This window comes from Tauraco erythrolophus, chromosome 5, assembly GCF_009769465.1.
Source record: "Tauraco erythrolophus isolate bTauEry1 chromosome 5, bTauEry1.pri, whole genome shotgun sequence".
Classification (NCBI taxonomy): Eukaryota; Metazoa; Chordata; class Aves; order Musophagiformes; family Musophagidae; genus Tauraco; species Tauraco erythrolophus.
In genome coordinates, this window is record NC_141469.1 from 35,797,855 (window position 1) to 35,813,572 (window position 15,718).

Sequence of the window (15,718 nt, forward strand, 5' to 3'; positions counted from 1 at the left end):
GGAGTTGTGGGCCCTTGGTTCCAGCTAAGCTTCCTCAGCCTGCTGTGCACCTGCACATAGGCAAAACACGGGAAGCTGAAACATCCTTGCTGTTGCAGCATCAACTATAAACACCAGCATGTTATCAACATTCTTCTTATAAAAAATCACATACTAAATCCAAACCACGGTGCTATTCTAGCTACTGAAAATAAAACTAACTCTGTCCCAGCTGAAACCAAGACAAGAGCCCATTCCATAATCCAAGATCCCTGAAGATGTGTGTTCATGTCTGGACAATGTTAAGGATAGGTCAAGTCCTGTTTCATATCATTCCAGTACAGAATTGATCAAAGATGTAACTTACCCATGGTTCCTCTTACCGCAGAATCCATGATAATAGAACAATCAGCAAAACAAGAGTTTAACTTTGAAAGCATGTACCAAAAAGCTCCATTTTAAAGTCACCATCTGGAAAGACTTTGGGCCCTGTGTTAAACATGGTTCCTTTTTTAAGCAGAGTGGTTAGATATTGCAGTGACATTAACGGCACTTTTAGAGGGCAAGATGCAGGCAGTTAAAACCCCTTTTTTCTCCCTTCAAATTTGACTAAGGACAGTTTATTTAAACAGAAACGTGGATTTTATCGGAAGCACCTGAAAATATGCAACTACTACGTCATCGTGCCATTTAACTGAGCAATCTTTGCGAAATGTGTGCCCACGTCACACCCTAACACGAAGCACGGTGGCAGCAGGGGCATGTAGAGAGATTATTGGGAACAACAGCTCTTCCTTCAGCCTGTTGTTCTGTCGGAATCCTTGAGGGACGGCCAGCCAGCAAGAACCCGACGGCATACCTTCTTGGATACCCTCGCCTGCCATTCTGCAGGCGTTTCTCGACCAGCCCAGCCTCTTCCCCACGGCCCATACTGCGGTGCCGGGTCGCACCCGGGTCACCGGTCCTCACGCAGGTGCAGGCTGCGCTCCTCGAGGTGTCACCGCAGCGCCGGGACCTGCCCCGCGGGCCCCCCCGCCACCACGCCGCGCCTGGCCGTGCCGGGGCGCACTACGCGCCTGCGCTGCCGCCGCCGCCGCGCCCGGGGCGCCTCAGTAGAGCTCTACACGGCGCCGCCGGCGGGAGCGGTGGCGCGGCGCTGGCCAATGGGGCGGCGCGGTGCCGCCGCGGCCGCTGAGGTCAGTTCCGTCGCGGCGGCGGGCCGTGCTGAGGCGGCGGCGAGGGGCTCGCCCTCGCCGGGGTTAGCACCTCGGGGCGGAGCGGCAGGGCGGGAGCCGCGGGTCGGGGAGGGAGAGTCTCGGCGCGGCGTTTCTTGTGCGGCTGGAGACAAGGGGAGCGGTGGCGGCTGGCGGGGTATGCCCCCGAGGGGGGCAGTCCTGTGTTTTCCCTCGTCCTCCTCTCAGCCAGGTAAGGCTCCCCCACCCTCGGCCTGTGCCGGCCGGCCCGGCGCCGCGGCTGCCGGCTGCCCGCCGCCGCCCAGCCTACCCGCGCCGGGGGGTTGGGGGTCCCAGCGTCGAGCGCGGGCTGCGGCCCGGCGAGCCGCGCGGTGCTGCCCTCTGCGGGCGGGCGGCTGCGCTGCGCGGCGGCGTGGCGGAGTCGCCTCCCCGGCGGCGGCGGCGGCGGCGGGCGGAGGTCTGTGTGCGCGGCCTGCGGAGGGTCCGCCACCCCACCGGCCGCCTTCGCGCGGGCAGCGGCGGGGCTCGGCCTCCGGCGACGGGCCGAGAGCGAGGGAGGCTTTTCTTTCCCGGAGAGGCGGCAGCACTTGTGCGTGGGAGGGCGGGATGCCCAGGAAGATGGGATTTTTTGGTGTTCGGGCGGGTGCTGCTGTCTCGTGGACGCCATCAGGCTGCTTTAGACTCGTCTGGACTGCGGAGCTGTTGTCCAGGTTTGCCATCTTGGTCTTCTTGCTGAAGAAGAGAAGCTTTCGGGTTAGTAACTGCATTACTGATCGAATTAGAACACCCTCTATTTCGCATGCAAATTGTGTTCTCTACAGTATGTGAGCAAAGGAGTCGCTTAATTAAATCCTACATTAAATTTTGTTGCAAGAAAATCTCTCATGTAAGAGTATTACGTTGGACACTTAACATAATTTAGACATACAAAATGGCTTGGATTTCTTCTAAGTAAATGATCCATTGCTATCATAGATGTAGCCTAAGTATCCTGAAATGTGTGTTTAATAAAAAAAGCCTGTTTTAGTATTAAGAAAACTAATGGCATTCCACAGGGTTTTGCTAGTGTTCTGTTCTGCATTGTTACTACAGTAAAAGGTTATAGTCAAGGGCCTTGTCATGCAGAAACTTACGTATGTGTCTAATTTTTGCAGGAATTAAATCTTTAGAAATAAATTTTAGTATCTACCTTGAGAACTGGACACAAAGGAATATGTGCTTTTAATGGGACTCTTTGCCCCCTCCTCTCTCGTTTTCTTCAGTGCCATACTTCCTTTCTTTATTGCTTACAGGCCTTAAAGCTTAGAGTGGGGTAATGCTAAATATTAGTCAGTGTGCTTTGGCTGTAGAGAGCGATTTAAAAAAAGGTTGTAAATTGTCTGAAATGCTGAAAGATGCAGCATAAATGTAAAAGTTGATCATACATGTAATGATAAACAACTGGATAAAAATCTGTGAGCACTCTCTAAAATGCTGCTTTTGATACAGTAGTTATTTGAGAATGTCTTGCTTAGCTTATTGCAAGAAGACCACCAAGCAATTGAATGATACGTCAGAACTATGTTATCTTTCAGATACAAATAAAGCTAGGCCTCAGTCCTAGAGACACAGAGAAGCAGACCTCCATTTCAGTAGAATACTGTATAGTGCATGTGTACCTGCCTTCTTGCAATGCCAATAAATGTCAATAAATTGGACAGTCTTTCATCTATGCATTTGAAAAACAGTGATTTACTTTTAATCATTATTTTGCATAACTTTGAAAGGGATAAAAAATTTGAATGTAATTAGTTTTTTATGTAGAGTGAAATAACTATATTTTATAATAAAAGTAAGCTCTGAAAACCTGATGCATCGTCTTTGCTCTTCTTAATTCTCTGCATTGATATTCCTCATTCGTTTTGAGGGAAAAACTTAATGTGAATTTCAGGTACAAAAAGTATTGTGACTGTGTGTTTAGCTGCTATTGTGAAATAAGCGCTGTAAGGAGAAATAATTGTGGATAAAATTTCTTCAGTGTATTTAAATAATTTGTTTTTAATACAAAATCAATTCTTTTAATTAGTACAATACGTTATACTGGAGTGAAGCACTTTGGATCTCTCCGAGTCATTAGGCTTAAAATTAATGACTTACAATTGCAGCAGGTCGGTTGGAACAGTAGAACAGTTGACTCTGCTTAACAGATCTGGTAATAGTTGTTAAATGGATAGTTAAAGCATATATATATAATTGTAAAATACAGACGAGAGAATTTTAAGCTTACACAGATTCACATTTTTCAGAGACTCAAATTCTACACACTGCATCTTCCTGATACAGTGATGCACAGTGCCTTCCAATTCTGTTTAAATTTCTTTTCTTAGGAGATGACTTATATGGACTTTTCAATACCAAAGTGGACTTTGATTGTTGGATGCAGTCTTTGAACTAAGTGTGTGAGATGTGTATGCCTTGCTGAAGTAAGGTCTTTCTTACATGATCACATATGATAAATGTGTGCTGCTTATCACGCCCATTTCACTGATAGTGTATAATTTGAGACGAAAAAGAGAACTAAAACGCTGGAAAAGAAGTATTTTTCTTTGAAATGATGAACGAAGTATTAATGTATTTGAAGTAAATGGAAATTTCAAGAGTATAAAATAATGGAAAGACACTGGCATTTCCTGTCTGACAGTGGCCACATCAGTGGTTTGTAATCTACTGCACTGCAAAAAACAGTTGTACTGGGGATGAATTTGGCATAGTCAGGCTGCAGAGGATGTTTCTCCCTAATTTTCTTTTTTTTTTTTTAATTGGTCTTTGTGTTCTGGCCTCTATGTGAATGTGATATCCACAGTTGGGAATGCCTTTTGACTCCTGCAGATCTCTTGATCTCTGTGTCTTGAGCAGCAAGGTTCAAGATACACTAGTGTTGTGTGAAAGGCGGTAACGTTTCCTTTTATTAAGTGCCCCACTTTTTAATGTCACTGAATTACAGGTGCTTGGTAGAAAGAGGGAAGAGAAAGTTTGATTTATCTTCCTTCTGTTGTCCTTTTTCCATGTACCTCTAAGTTTCTGCTTCCTGTTTTTTTTCAGAACTAGGGCCTCGAATTTTTTTTCAAATTCTAGTTCAGGTACCTTATTGCATATCAAAGTATTTTTACAAACTTTTTCTGAGTCCATTCCTGTAAAGACAGGGACTGGAATTGATTTTAACACTCCTAGTATCTCTTAGTCCGTTCTTCATCTACTCTGTTCTTGTGTTTGCTATTCAAACTCCATGTAGACTTGCAGGTCTTCCTTTAATTGTATCTTTGGATTAGTCTGAGTGCTCTGCATTTTATTGTAACTTGAAAAATCGATTAGGTATCTTTTAATTAAATCTTCTGAAGCATGTCTCTGCTAACCCTGTAAATACAAAAACAAATCTTCAGGGGAATTCCCGCCCTCCCCTCCCCCAATATGGAGTGAATAGATGCTGAATTACACCTCTCTGTGTACATTGATGGTCTCATTTTTCTGAAATAACCAGAAAAAGCAAATACATTTTTTTTAAAATATAAGAATGAAATTACAATCAAATATCAAAAATATGATATACAATATCAAAAAATGATAAAGTGGACCTGTTTGCATCAAAACGTTTCTTGTTAATTATTCAGCATTCAGGAAAGATTGGTGAAAAAATAGCTAGGGAGACAACAGCGGTGTCACTTCAGCATCACCTGGTTATTCAGTTCTTTCTCACGTTATACTGAGTCTGGCGGGGATGGAGTTAAATTTCTTCCTAGCAGCCTGTAGGGTGCTGCGTTTTGGATCTGTGGCTAAAACAGTGTTGATCACATACCAGTGTTTTTCCTGTTGCTGAGCAGTGTTTGCACAATGCTAGGATTTTCTTTTTCCTCCTCTCTCTGCCTCTGCTGCAGTGAGTAGGCATGGGGTGGGCAAGAGTTTAGGAGGACACACTGCTGGGACGGTTGACCAGAATTGGCCACAGGGATAGTCCATACCGTATAACATCAGGCTTAGCAATGAAAACTGGAAGTAGAGGAAGAAAAAAGGGAGAGGGATGTTGGCTTCCAAGGTGGCTGTTGCTCAGGGTCTGGCCAGGCATCGATCTGCTTGTGGAAGCTGGTGAGTGATTACCTTTGCATCACCACCTCCCCACCTCTTTCCTTCACTGCCTTTGTTCATATCCATAAACTTTCTTGCTCTTTATCTCCAGTTCACTGTTCCTACTCAGGGAGAGGTTGGGAGCCACCTCTCTGTGTGGCTGCTTGGCTGCTGGCTAGGGTCAACCAATGTCACATCTGAAATGCAGTCACAGTAACTGCAGCTACATTCAAAACCTGGATTCTAGCAGCATGGTGTCACAGGTCTGAATGAAATCTTGGATTGGTTTTGGGATTTCACTTTCATATATAAAGCTATTTGACTTAGGAGAGTTTAGAAGGATTACTAGCGTGTTTTTTGAATTACCTTTGTTAAATTTTTCTAGTGTCCTCTTGGACTGTGCAACTCAGACCTGTCTGGTAAACAGAAGCATTCTTAAAATGTTTGACAGTGTTTCTTGTACTTTCTTGCTCTGTAGAGGTGCTGGATTCTTTTTCATGTTGTCCCATAAGGTGAAGTTTACAGTGTTAAAAAATATAAGAAAACTATGCATATCTTTAATACTGTCTTTTGTGGACACGAATATTGATGGCATAAAGTGCTCTATGCGTATCTTTTGGTCAGTTCATATGGTGTGCAGTTTCAGTATCAACGAATAGCTGTTAACACCAAAAAAAAAGGCAAATACTGATCTAACTTTATCCTTTCCTTTCAAATGCAGTTTTAGTTCGTTCTTAAAGCTGTATAGAAATCTTCAAAGCATCTTTGGTCTGGATCTTGAGCTTATTGAGATCTCTTATAATCTTTCTCCTGAAATAAAACAGTGAATCTGCTGAACATAGACCTACCATCACACTTGTGTGTCAGCAATATTCATCTTAAGTCTAAGAAGTGATATTAGTAGGGGAAGAATTTTCCATCTGAGACTATCAGAAATGTTTGTTTCCTCTTTAGGTAATAGAGGGCTTAATGTTGCCAACATTAGAATTGCTTACAAAAAAGTCTTCAGATAATGATATGATAGTCATGTATACTTTCCTCCTTCTTGGGAGGCTGCTATTGATTTGTTTTTCATATTGGGATATAGAGGTTTTTCATACAAGGATTTACAGCTGTCTGCATTGCAATGATAGGAGATTACTACAGTCCCAAGAACTACCTACTAAGGAGTTTGAGGTGTGCAGCCATCCATCTGCTAAAGAGTGAAAAGCCTACTATGTTTTTCCTGATCAGTTTGCTAACTTATTTTTGCTCTTGTTTGAGGTTACATCAGTATACTTGCTCTTTGCAGAGCCCCATCTTTAGGGCAGCTTTCCTATAGCAGTTAGAGATATTGACCAGATGTAGCACAGGGAGAAGTAAGAAAAACTTTATCAGATGCTTTCTCCTGCCAAGCCATTGTGGAGATACACCATAGTGTAAAGTTTTCCTCATTCATGTAGGGTTATTGTAATAGGATGCTACTTAGGTGATCTCAGCACTGTGCTTTTGGAGCCCAAATCAGTCTGTGCTCTGCAGGTAGACTTGGAGAGAAACTGAATTTCAGGAGCAGAAGCCTTCTGTAGGATATATTGAAATCTAAAAGAATTTAGAAATAACCTCATGAAATAAGATCTGTACATGAGTGCAGATCTGCAACTGTGCAGATCTATATGTCTGTAAGTAAGAATGTTTGAAAAAGATATGGAGTAGATTTTAATTGTTGCTGTTAGATTTGGACTTTATCTTGTTTTATATATATCTCAAAAGGCTAATATAGTTGTTTGTTTTCCAAATAACAGTGGTCTCATAGTCTTGGCAGAAGCTTAAAGGCTGAAATCTTGTTCATGTTAAATATAGAAAAGAGATAGTAAAAGTGCTGGAACCTATGAGGCCAAGCATCCTGCACAAGTTAATGTGATGGTTTTACATTGATACTGCTGTTCTCCCTCTGCTTTCTATTGCATTGTTTATTTTGGTTGATTGACACATTCTGTATTATCAGGATGGAGTGAATTATTTATATGCTTGTCCAAATATGTAGAAGTGATTACACTGTGGTATTGATAGAAGTGAAGGTAATTAATTTCGCAGCCGCAGATTGTTTTGATTTTATTACTTTGAGAACATGTGAAGTATAAACCACATCTTGTTATGAATTAGTGTTCAAGTTTGGATCTGAAACACTACAGAAGAACTTCCTTCTGTGCTTAGGAATTTCCATGCTGACTTGAAAGTCCTTATATTTAAATACTCGTAGTTGCATGTTTTTAGTAACTATTGTAGTTGCTCTCCTTTTTTCTGCTGGGATTCTCAAATGAGTGGCACCTGCAGTGTTTCATAGTATCTTTTCCCGAATTAAGGGTTATATATGAACTGAAACAATATTCTGCTGTTCAGTTCTGTTACTGAGTATATTGTTAGGCTTATAAATACGTTTCTCAAATGTAAAATTTCTCATGATGTGGAAGAACTAGAATGAACTGTTTAGGTTTTGATGCACAACAGATACTTTAACAAATTTATGAACGTTTTGACTATGAACAAATATTAAAAGATTACTTGATTTGGTATGGTTCGCTTAGAGTTAATGGTTGTATGTGCAGAGTACAATCGGTGGTATATTAACAGTAGACTTGCACTCTAATTCAGCTGTGGTCTACCAATAGTTCAATTATTAGTTCATTGTATGCCAATGATCAGTGAACTGTAACTGACTTAATCTTCTGCTTTTTATTCTTTAGTGCTGCAAGTTGATTGAATGAAATTAAGAACATGGAATATAATATGGATGCAGTTCCTTAAGGATCGTTTCTTCCAAAGCGTATATTCTACAGATTGTTGGCCTGAATGATTGATTGATAAACAGCATACAGAAGGCTAATACCAAGGAAACATTCTGTCTGTTGCTGCTGTGTTTGACAAAACTGATGCAGAGTCACGTCTTCTGAAATGCAGTTGAAAAAAATGAGGGAAATTTTACCAAGATTGTACCCTGGCCAAGTTAATGATAAAAATAATTCCTTAACTACATCCCCAAAGCAATCTTCTGAGGATAAAACAAATCCATCAAAAGTGGACAACGACCAAATTCGCTGTTATCAAGGGGCTGAGGCTGAGAATAATAAGTTGTCACTGATAAACTGTATAAAATGCAGAAGTGTTCAGAAAATTTCAGTGCAAGATATAGAAAAGCACAAGAAGCTTGGGTGGACTGAAGACAAAAACTTCATCTGCAAGAAGTGCAGTCATATTACACCACCAGCTTTCCATTTTGTTCCTGAGAGTGCCAATGCTGTAGACTTTGAAAAATGTGAAAAAAAATCGCCAAGTAAAACTCAGAAAACATTTAAAGTTAAAAACTTTCTGCCAGGTAAATACTATTGTGATAAATGTAGATTTTCAACAAAGGATTCTTTGCAGTATAAAAAGCATGTAGGTCAACATGAAGAAATTAAATTTATTTGTTCCCACTGTAGTTACATATCCTACACCAAAGGAGAATTCCAGAGACATTTGGTGAAACACACTGGAACTTTTCCGTATCAGTGTGAATACTGTGAATATGGTGCTGTTAGACATGACTATATAGTAAAACATACGAGAAGAGTACATGAAACACCCACAAAACAGCTGTCTCGTACTCTCATAAACCACAGGCAAAAGAAGTCTTGCTTGCCGAGTCAAAGCACTTTATTTGAAAAGCAGAAATATGATAAAATTCCTTTTCAGAATGAACTTACAAATTTGTCTTCAAATATGGTTTGTGAGATTCCAGATAAAGTAACTAAAACAGTCGATTTGTCTCATGATGTAGAATATAATGTAAACACAGCATCAGTCCAGGACAAAACAATATTGGAGCCATCTGAAATAAGTGTATGTGAGAATCAAAGTGTGGAAGTTGAGGTTTATTCTCCAAAAACGGAGCCCTTACAACCTGGGATGCCTTTAACAGTAATTGCACCATCTGAACTTGTAGTTCCTTCTAACTGTTTAGCTCAGATAGTAGAGATTAAAATAGTGAATGGAGCACGACAGCTGGTTCTTAAACTAATTCCTATGAAAGAAGCAACTTACAGACCTGTGAACGGTGCTGAGGAGGAACTTGAGAATCAAGATACAGAACGATCTGCAGAAGGAAAAAAAACATCTTCTGTGTCTCAAAATGAGTTACTAACCATGGAAGTGAATGTAGACAAATTATCCAGTGTTAGTAATCAGCTTAATTTGGACAGCACATATGACAAGAATTGTCACTGTTTTTCTGATTCTCAACTCTCAGCCTTTAACTCTGTATCTGTTCAGAGGGAAGATGCATCGAAATTATGCTTTCATTTTGTGAAAGGTATTGATGTCCGTTCAGGTGTTATAGAACTTTGTTCTCCGTCTTTGGTGATGAATAGTTCTGAAAAAAAAAGTGATCTTAAATCCTCAGGGTGGGAAGTAGATGGAAAAAATCACTTGCATTATGACTTGTATTGTTACGAAGAAGGTGTGGATATATCCCCTCCAAAATATGCTGCTGTTTCTGAAGATAATGGTTCCAAGAACATCTCAGTAGAGGCTGCTCAGGAGGGCAAAAATTCCTCTTCTTCTGCAGTCTTTAAACAAAAGGATACATTGCCTCTAAAGAGGGATGACAAAGAATGTAGGAGTCTGCCAATCAGCTCTACAGACATACATTTAGCTGGTAAGAGTTTCGATAAAAAATCTGTTACATCTTCTGAAGCAAGAAAAAACTTTCATGTCACTAAAACTCCACTTTGCGAGGACATGGCTTTTGGCTTTAGCAAAGCAAAGAGAGCTGAAACCAGAAATCAAAAGAACAATCTTCTGGAACCTTTAGAACTGCAGAAGATGGAAAATAAAGGCAACCCTTTTGAGGGACCTGTTATTTCGTCTGTATTTTCTCTTAGCTCTGGAGCTGAAGATGTTCCAGAGAGTGTCAGATGGGATGACACAAAATGCAATAAGAACTCAGCAACGTTGCTGTGTAGGAAGATTGCTCAGCTCATGTCTGCTGCTGAATCTAACATGAAATCCATGCCTTTGCGATGTCAAGCTTCTAGTAAAAAGGTGCTTTTCCCTCAAGAAAATTCAGCAAGCTGTGAGAGAGTTGTTCCTGCCACCGAAGTGGAACAGTCTGTGTCTTTGTCTCAAGTGCATGATGCAAACAGTGTGATTAGTAGTGAAGAACACAGCAAAGATCATCTGCTTACATTTGCAAGAACATCTAAAAGCAGGGTGACTAAAAATTCCCATGTTGCTACTCCAGTGTTTATCCCTGAAGGGACAATGTTGAGAGTGCTGAATGCTACTAACTCGAATGGAATAGAAAATGGGAGTGAAACATCAGCTCCTTCTGTGTATTGCAATGAAATGTTTCTGCCTCGCCCGGTTCCTGTCAGTGTTTCTGAGACACTTAGCAGTAATTTGCCACGTTTGCCTAATCAGAGCGAACCGAATGCTCAGTCCCGAAGTATATCACTGAGACAAAGACCAAAGCGAGAGGCAAGTGTTAAAAATAATAGCAAACAAACTGATGTACTGTTTCAGAAAAGCAGTGATGTGAGTAAGCAAAACAAACCCTATTCAAAAAGACAACTAGGTCCTAAAAGTAAGGCAAAACAAGCGAGCTTCAGGGAACTTCCTAAGAGAAAAAGAAGAACTCAGTCGGAAACCAGTTCAAGTTCTGACATGTCCTATCTGTTGACAGCAAGACGTCTTCGGCTTGTCCCTTTGAGAATGGATCAGTTGATAAAGTGCCCTCGTCGTAACCAGCCGGTTGTGGTACTAAACCATCCTGATGTTGACTCGCCAGAGATAATTAATGTCATGAAGACTATCAACAAGTATAAAGGTCAAGTCCTGAAAGTAGTTCTATCAGAAAGGACAAGTAGTTATCTTGGTGTTAAACGTTACCGAAAGCGTCTTACTCTTCAGAATGAGACAGGAAACCAAGGAAAAAAGCAGAATATGCTAAAAATGAAACTAAAAAAGACCCATAAAAACAACTACCAGGTGGTGGAAACTTCACCAGCTGAAACACTTCAGTGTATGTTTAAATGTTGGTTTTGTGGAAGAGTGTATATGGACCAAGAAGAATGGATAAGCCATGGACAGAGGCACTTGATAGAGGCAACCAAGGGTTGGGATGTTCTTTCTCTTCCAGCAAAAAAGCATTAAGTGAGAGCCTAGGAGGGGAGTTTCCCCTCTTATTTTTAATGAATGCTCCTAACTTACTTGGAAAGGAAGGTTGAAATAAGTGCTTTATTTTGCCAAAAGGTCTCTGCTGTTGGCAAAATGGGAGAGGAGAGCAGAGTTAGAGATACAGAGAAGCCCATAGTGAGGATTAAGCACTACTTCGCACTGTCATGTTTGAAATTTGTATTGGAGGTCAACTTCATCTGTTCTATAGGAGAAATTTGAAAAAGATTTGCTATGCAAACATCTTTCTAGTTACTGTTCTCTGCGCTAGGATACTGTGCTGTAACTGGTTTGTACTAGGTCTCTATGGATTAAAATCTTAGATGATGAGGTTTTCTAAGTTTAACAGAATTTAGTTTGCTTTATTAGAGCATTGTGTTTCAGAGATCGAGCATATGTGTCCTGAAAAGCACCTTTGATCCTCTTTGGGCAGCAAGTGTATATCATAGGTTTTGGTGGCAAATTAAGCACCACGCATAAAAAGTAAAACCTAAATGCAAGTGTTCTGTTCGGTGAAACAAAACCACTTCTGCTGACTTCAGAGGAGATAAAAGGGTGTAAATGAAGAATCTGTGGGGTCAGAGTTACTTCCACTAGAGATAGTACTAAAAAATATAATTTTGTTTTGTACTTAGTCTTTACCTAGTCTGTATTGCGTAGATGCGAGCAAGAGCAGGACACTGTCAGCTTTCTGTACCATCTTTGTTGAACAGGCAGAGCCGGAGATGCCATCAGGCTTGGACCGATAGAGAGCGAGAAAACCTTTACTCTATGGTTTTAAGGCTGTTCTGGAATCTAAGGAAGTAATAGCTGAACCATATGTGCGTAGCCTGATAGAAACACGTTTGCAGAATTGGGCATTTGCTTGGAACTCTAGTTGGTGAGTTAATGCTTACTTACAGGGGGAACTTGCTGAGGATGAAGACTTTTCAAAATGAAAAGCCATGTTGCACAGCTTTTACATTGACAGTATTGGACCAGATTTTCAGTGCAATCTTTCATCCTTCTTAAGAATTCAGATGCTAGAATATATTTTTTTGAAGGTCTCAATTCATACAAGCATGTGCCTATTTACGTGTGTACGTCTAACGTGTATCTACTGACTTCAGTGCAGTGTAAACATTGCTCAGTTGCTTACACGCTTTCCTAAATCAGGGCCAAATGTCAAGTTTCTAGTGAAGAAGAAGGACAGATTATACTGAAGTCTAATGTTTCTGTACATCAGTAGATGTTTTTCTTCATATTGTCAATTTTAAATCGTTTTAACGTCATATAGAATGAACAATATTGAAGCACATATTTACACTTAAGATCACTTCTTACATTTTTACAGGTAAGAAAATCAATACTGATTCTAATGCTGGATGTGTGTTCTATGTTTGAAATGGGATTACTCTTAAAATGGTAGTTCCTAATTCTTTTCACTGTTGGTGCATTTTTGTAAACAGTTTAAGATGGGAATATTTTTTTTTTATATGTACTCCAGCAGGTTATACATTGTTTTGATAAAGTATGTATCGTATCTGTATTGAAATGTAAATATTTTAAAACTTCATCTGACTGAGGATTATTTTCAAAACCATTTAAAACATTGCTTTCCAATTATTTTGCAATACAGTGTTAAAATCCTTCGGATAGTTGGTGCTTTAAGTCAAATCTTTTTCATTGTGTACACATGGAAAGTTTTTGTATCATTTGTATCAGACTAACCCGTTCCACAGAGCAAACTTCCTTTTGTCTGTTTTGTCAATAATAATGAAATGACAGTTCTCATTTTATATTCAAATGGAATTATATTTTTTTAGATGGATACACTAGAGGGTTTTTTCACTTCATATACTTTGATGCCAAACTTACAGTACTCTTTGCATTTTTGATTGTGAAAACAGCTTCAACTTTAAAATTTTAGCATATCACATATAATAAATATTGAAATTGTTAACATAAGAAAAAACGTGGTTAAAATTCCTCCTTTGTTTTAACTCCTTCAGTCCAGGTTACTGTTTGAATGATTTGTTTTTTTCTGTAGAAGCTATTAAAATAAATAGTTTTGAATTTGCTTCGTAAGAGTTGTCACTGGCAAAATTAGAATATTCCTCATGAAAGCTGTATGGGAGGGCAGGGGAAGTGTTGCTGCTCAGCATTATAGACTTTAGATGGTTTAAGTATACTAGTAATGCTTGTCTTTTGTGAACAAGTTTGCTGTTTTAGTAAACATCTGCAAAGGTTTGTATGTCACTGCCATAATCTGCTATCTAAATTGTTCAGCTGTGGCTTTTTCATGGATTTAATTTAGAAAATATTTTTTTGTTTTAACGTGAAAAACTTTTGTAAGTTAAATTATATAGTGGCTATGAAACTCCTAAAGCAGATTACGTCATGTGTCTTTTCCTTTTTAAAAGCTCTGCCAAACTCTATGTAGCAGCTTCTGTTTTGTTTATTTTCATTTTTATTATTAGATAATGTTACGGCAGAAGAATTTATTTCAAGTTTAACAGTCTCAGTGGTTTGAGAGAAATAATGATAATGAATGTTCTCTTACATTTTCATGCCGCATTGAGAAATAAAAAGATTGCAAGGAAATTACAACCAACTGCTAAATTTTTTTTTTAAAGCTATTTTGTGCCACTACATGCTACATTATAAATTGGTTTGGAATGTCATGTTTTCAGCTTGAATGTTTTTATTCTTGTTCCTATTCTGTAAGGATAAAGTAACTGAGGTTGCTTTCTTGGTATATTCCAGTTACCTAGTCTGAGCATGCTTAGAAAGGAAGATTATGGACGCTTCACAGAAAAATACTGAAGTTTGCCTTTCGTATTTATAATGAATTTAGTTAAGCCTTCCAAAACTCAAATTATATGAATAAATATTACCATATTTTTTGCTGGAAAAATATCACCTTCTTATCGTCTCTGATACGTACTGCAACATGTTTTCTTGCTGAGTTTGAAGCACATTTGCTGTTCTTAACAATGATTTTTATCTATATTTGCACATGGTATGAACTCAAAGGGACAGTTTGCATAATGTTGCTACTGTGTAAGTGTTTTAAGGCTCAAATACAGAATATAAGTATCTGCTACTTCAGCTAAAGAATAAGTGTTAGTTAAGTAATGGAATTTACATAATTAAAGCTAGCTTTTTAATCTGCTCCAATACCTGTGAGCACCAGCTAACACTCACTAACTTCAGCGGCTGCTGAGCACAGCTTGTTACTATGCAAACACATATGCACACTGAATGAAATTGTTAAACAGTGAATACTCAGATAAGCAGCATTTCGTGTGTATTTTTAAAAGCAAGAGTATTTTTTTAATATGACTGTAGTATGTTTTATTAGGTTTTGCTACTAACTGGGCTTCAGTGAGATTTAGGTAAGCAAGACTGAGTTTGGTTTTCTTTTTGTGTTAGAAGGGACAGTGCAAGGTAAGCAAACTGCTCAATCATTGTCAACATACCAGGAGTCAGTGTCTCTTAACACTTTCTGTGAACTAATACAACGACATTTATTTTACCTGTATCTTCAAAGTTTAAAATGAATTGGAAGAATCAAAAAATGGAGTAGATCTGTATTCTCAGTTGGAGAGAAGGTTTTTAGTGGAACATTTAGAATGCTTCATGATATTACGGGGAGCTCCTCACTCAAAGGCTAATCAGATTTTTGACGCATTTAAATAATATTTCTATTTACAGCTGTACAAACAGATTGGTAACATTAAGGCAGAAGACCTCTTTTGCGTGACTTGAATGGATATGTAAGATAGCATTGTTCTCTTTGGATTCCTGATTTGTCCTTTCCGTCAATGAGCGTGATGGGAACGTATTTGTAGAAGTCAATGATTTCTTTCACAGAATTAAATTTCTGGGGGAAGAAGAAATTTGGTAATGAGTGACAAAATGAAATTGCTAGATGATTTTATCTATAACATTAAAAGACTTGCAAATGACTATGTTAGACGATATTTTGCATAGAATTATGATTAGATTAGGTGGAACCAATCATAAAAGGAAAAGCACAAGAATTTAATCCTCTTATTCCCTTTGTGTCTTTCTGTCTTGTGTAGGAGAAAGCAGCTGGCCGCTTAGGGCAAAAGGGGAGCATGTCTAAGCCCTAAGAATGCAGAATTGCCTGTAGAAGTTTGTGCTGCCAGATATAATGATAGATTTTGAAAAGATGAAGCAACTAGAAATCATTACTATCTTTCCCCTGTCAAAAGTTACACTTAATTAGCAGTACATGATACCTTACGCTGCAA

General features: G+C 39.3%; 2 protein-coding genes across 2 annotated transcripts in view; one reads left to right on the plus strand and one right to left on the minus strand.

The window, feature by feature from the left end:
• Positions 1–1,834: 1,834 nt before the first annotated feature.
• Positions 1,835–11,954, plus strand: ZNF518B (zinc finger protein 518B). The gene is made up of 2 exons (XM_009986017.2): positions 1,835–1,925; positions 7,994–11,954. The coding sequence occupies exon 2, from the start codon at positions 8,202–8,204 to the stop codon at positions 11,436–11,438; it is 3,237 nt and encodes a 1,078-aa protein (XP_009984319.1). The 5' UTR covers positions 1,835–1,925; positions 7,994–8,201; the 3' UTR covers positions 11,439–11,954.
• Positions 11,955–15,177: 3,223 nt separating this feature from the next.
• CLNK (cytokine dependent hematopoietic cell linker) overlaps positions 15,178–15,718 on the minus strand; it is a 36,184-nt gene continuing 35,643 nt past the window's right edge. The window contains exon 17 of the mRNA XM_086612322.1: positions 15,178–15,324. Coding sequence (XP_086468448.1) covers positions 15,178–15,324 — 147 coding nt within the window. The remainder of the gene's footprint in view (positions 15,325–15,718) is intronic.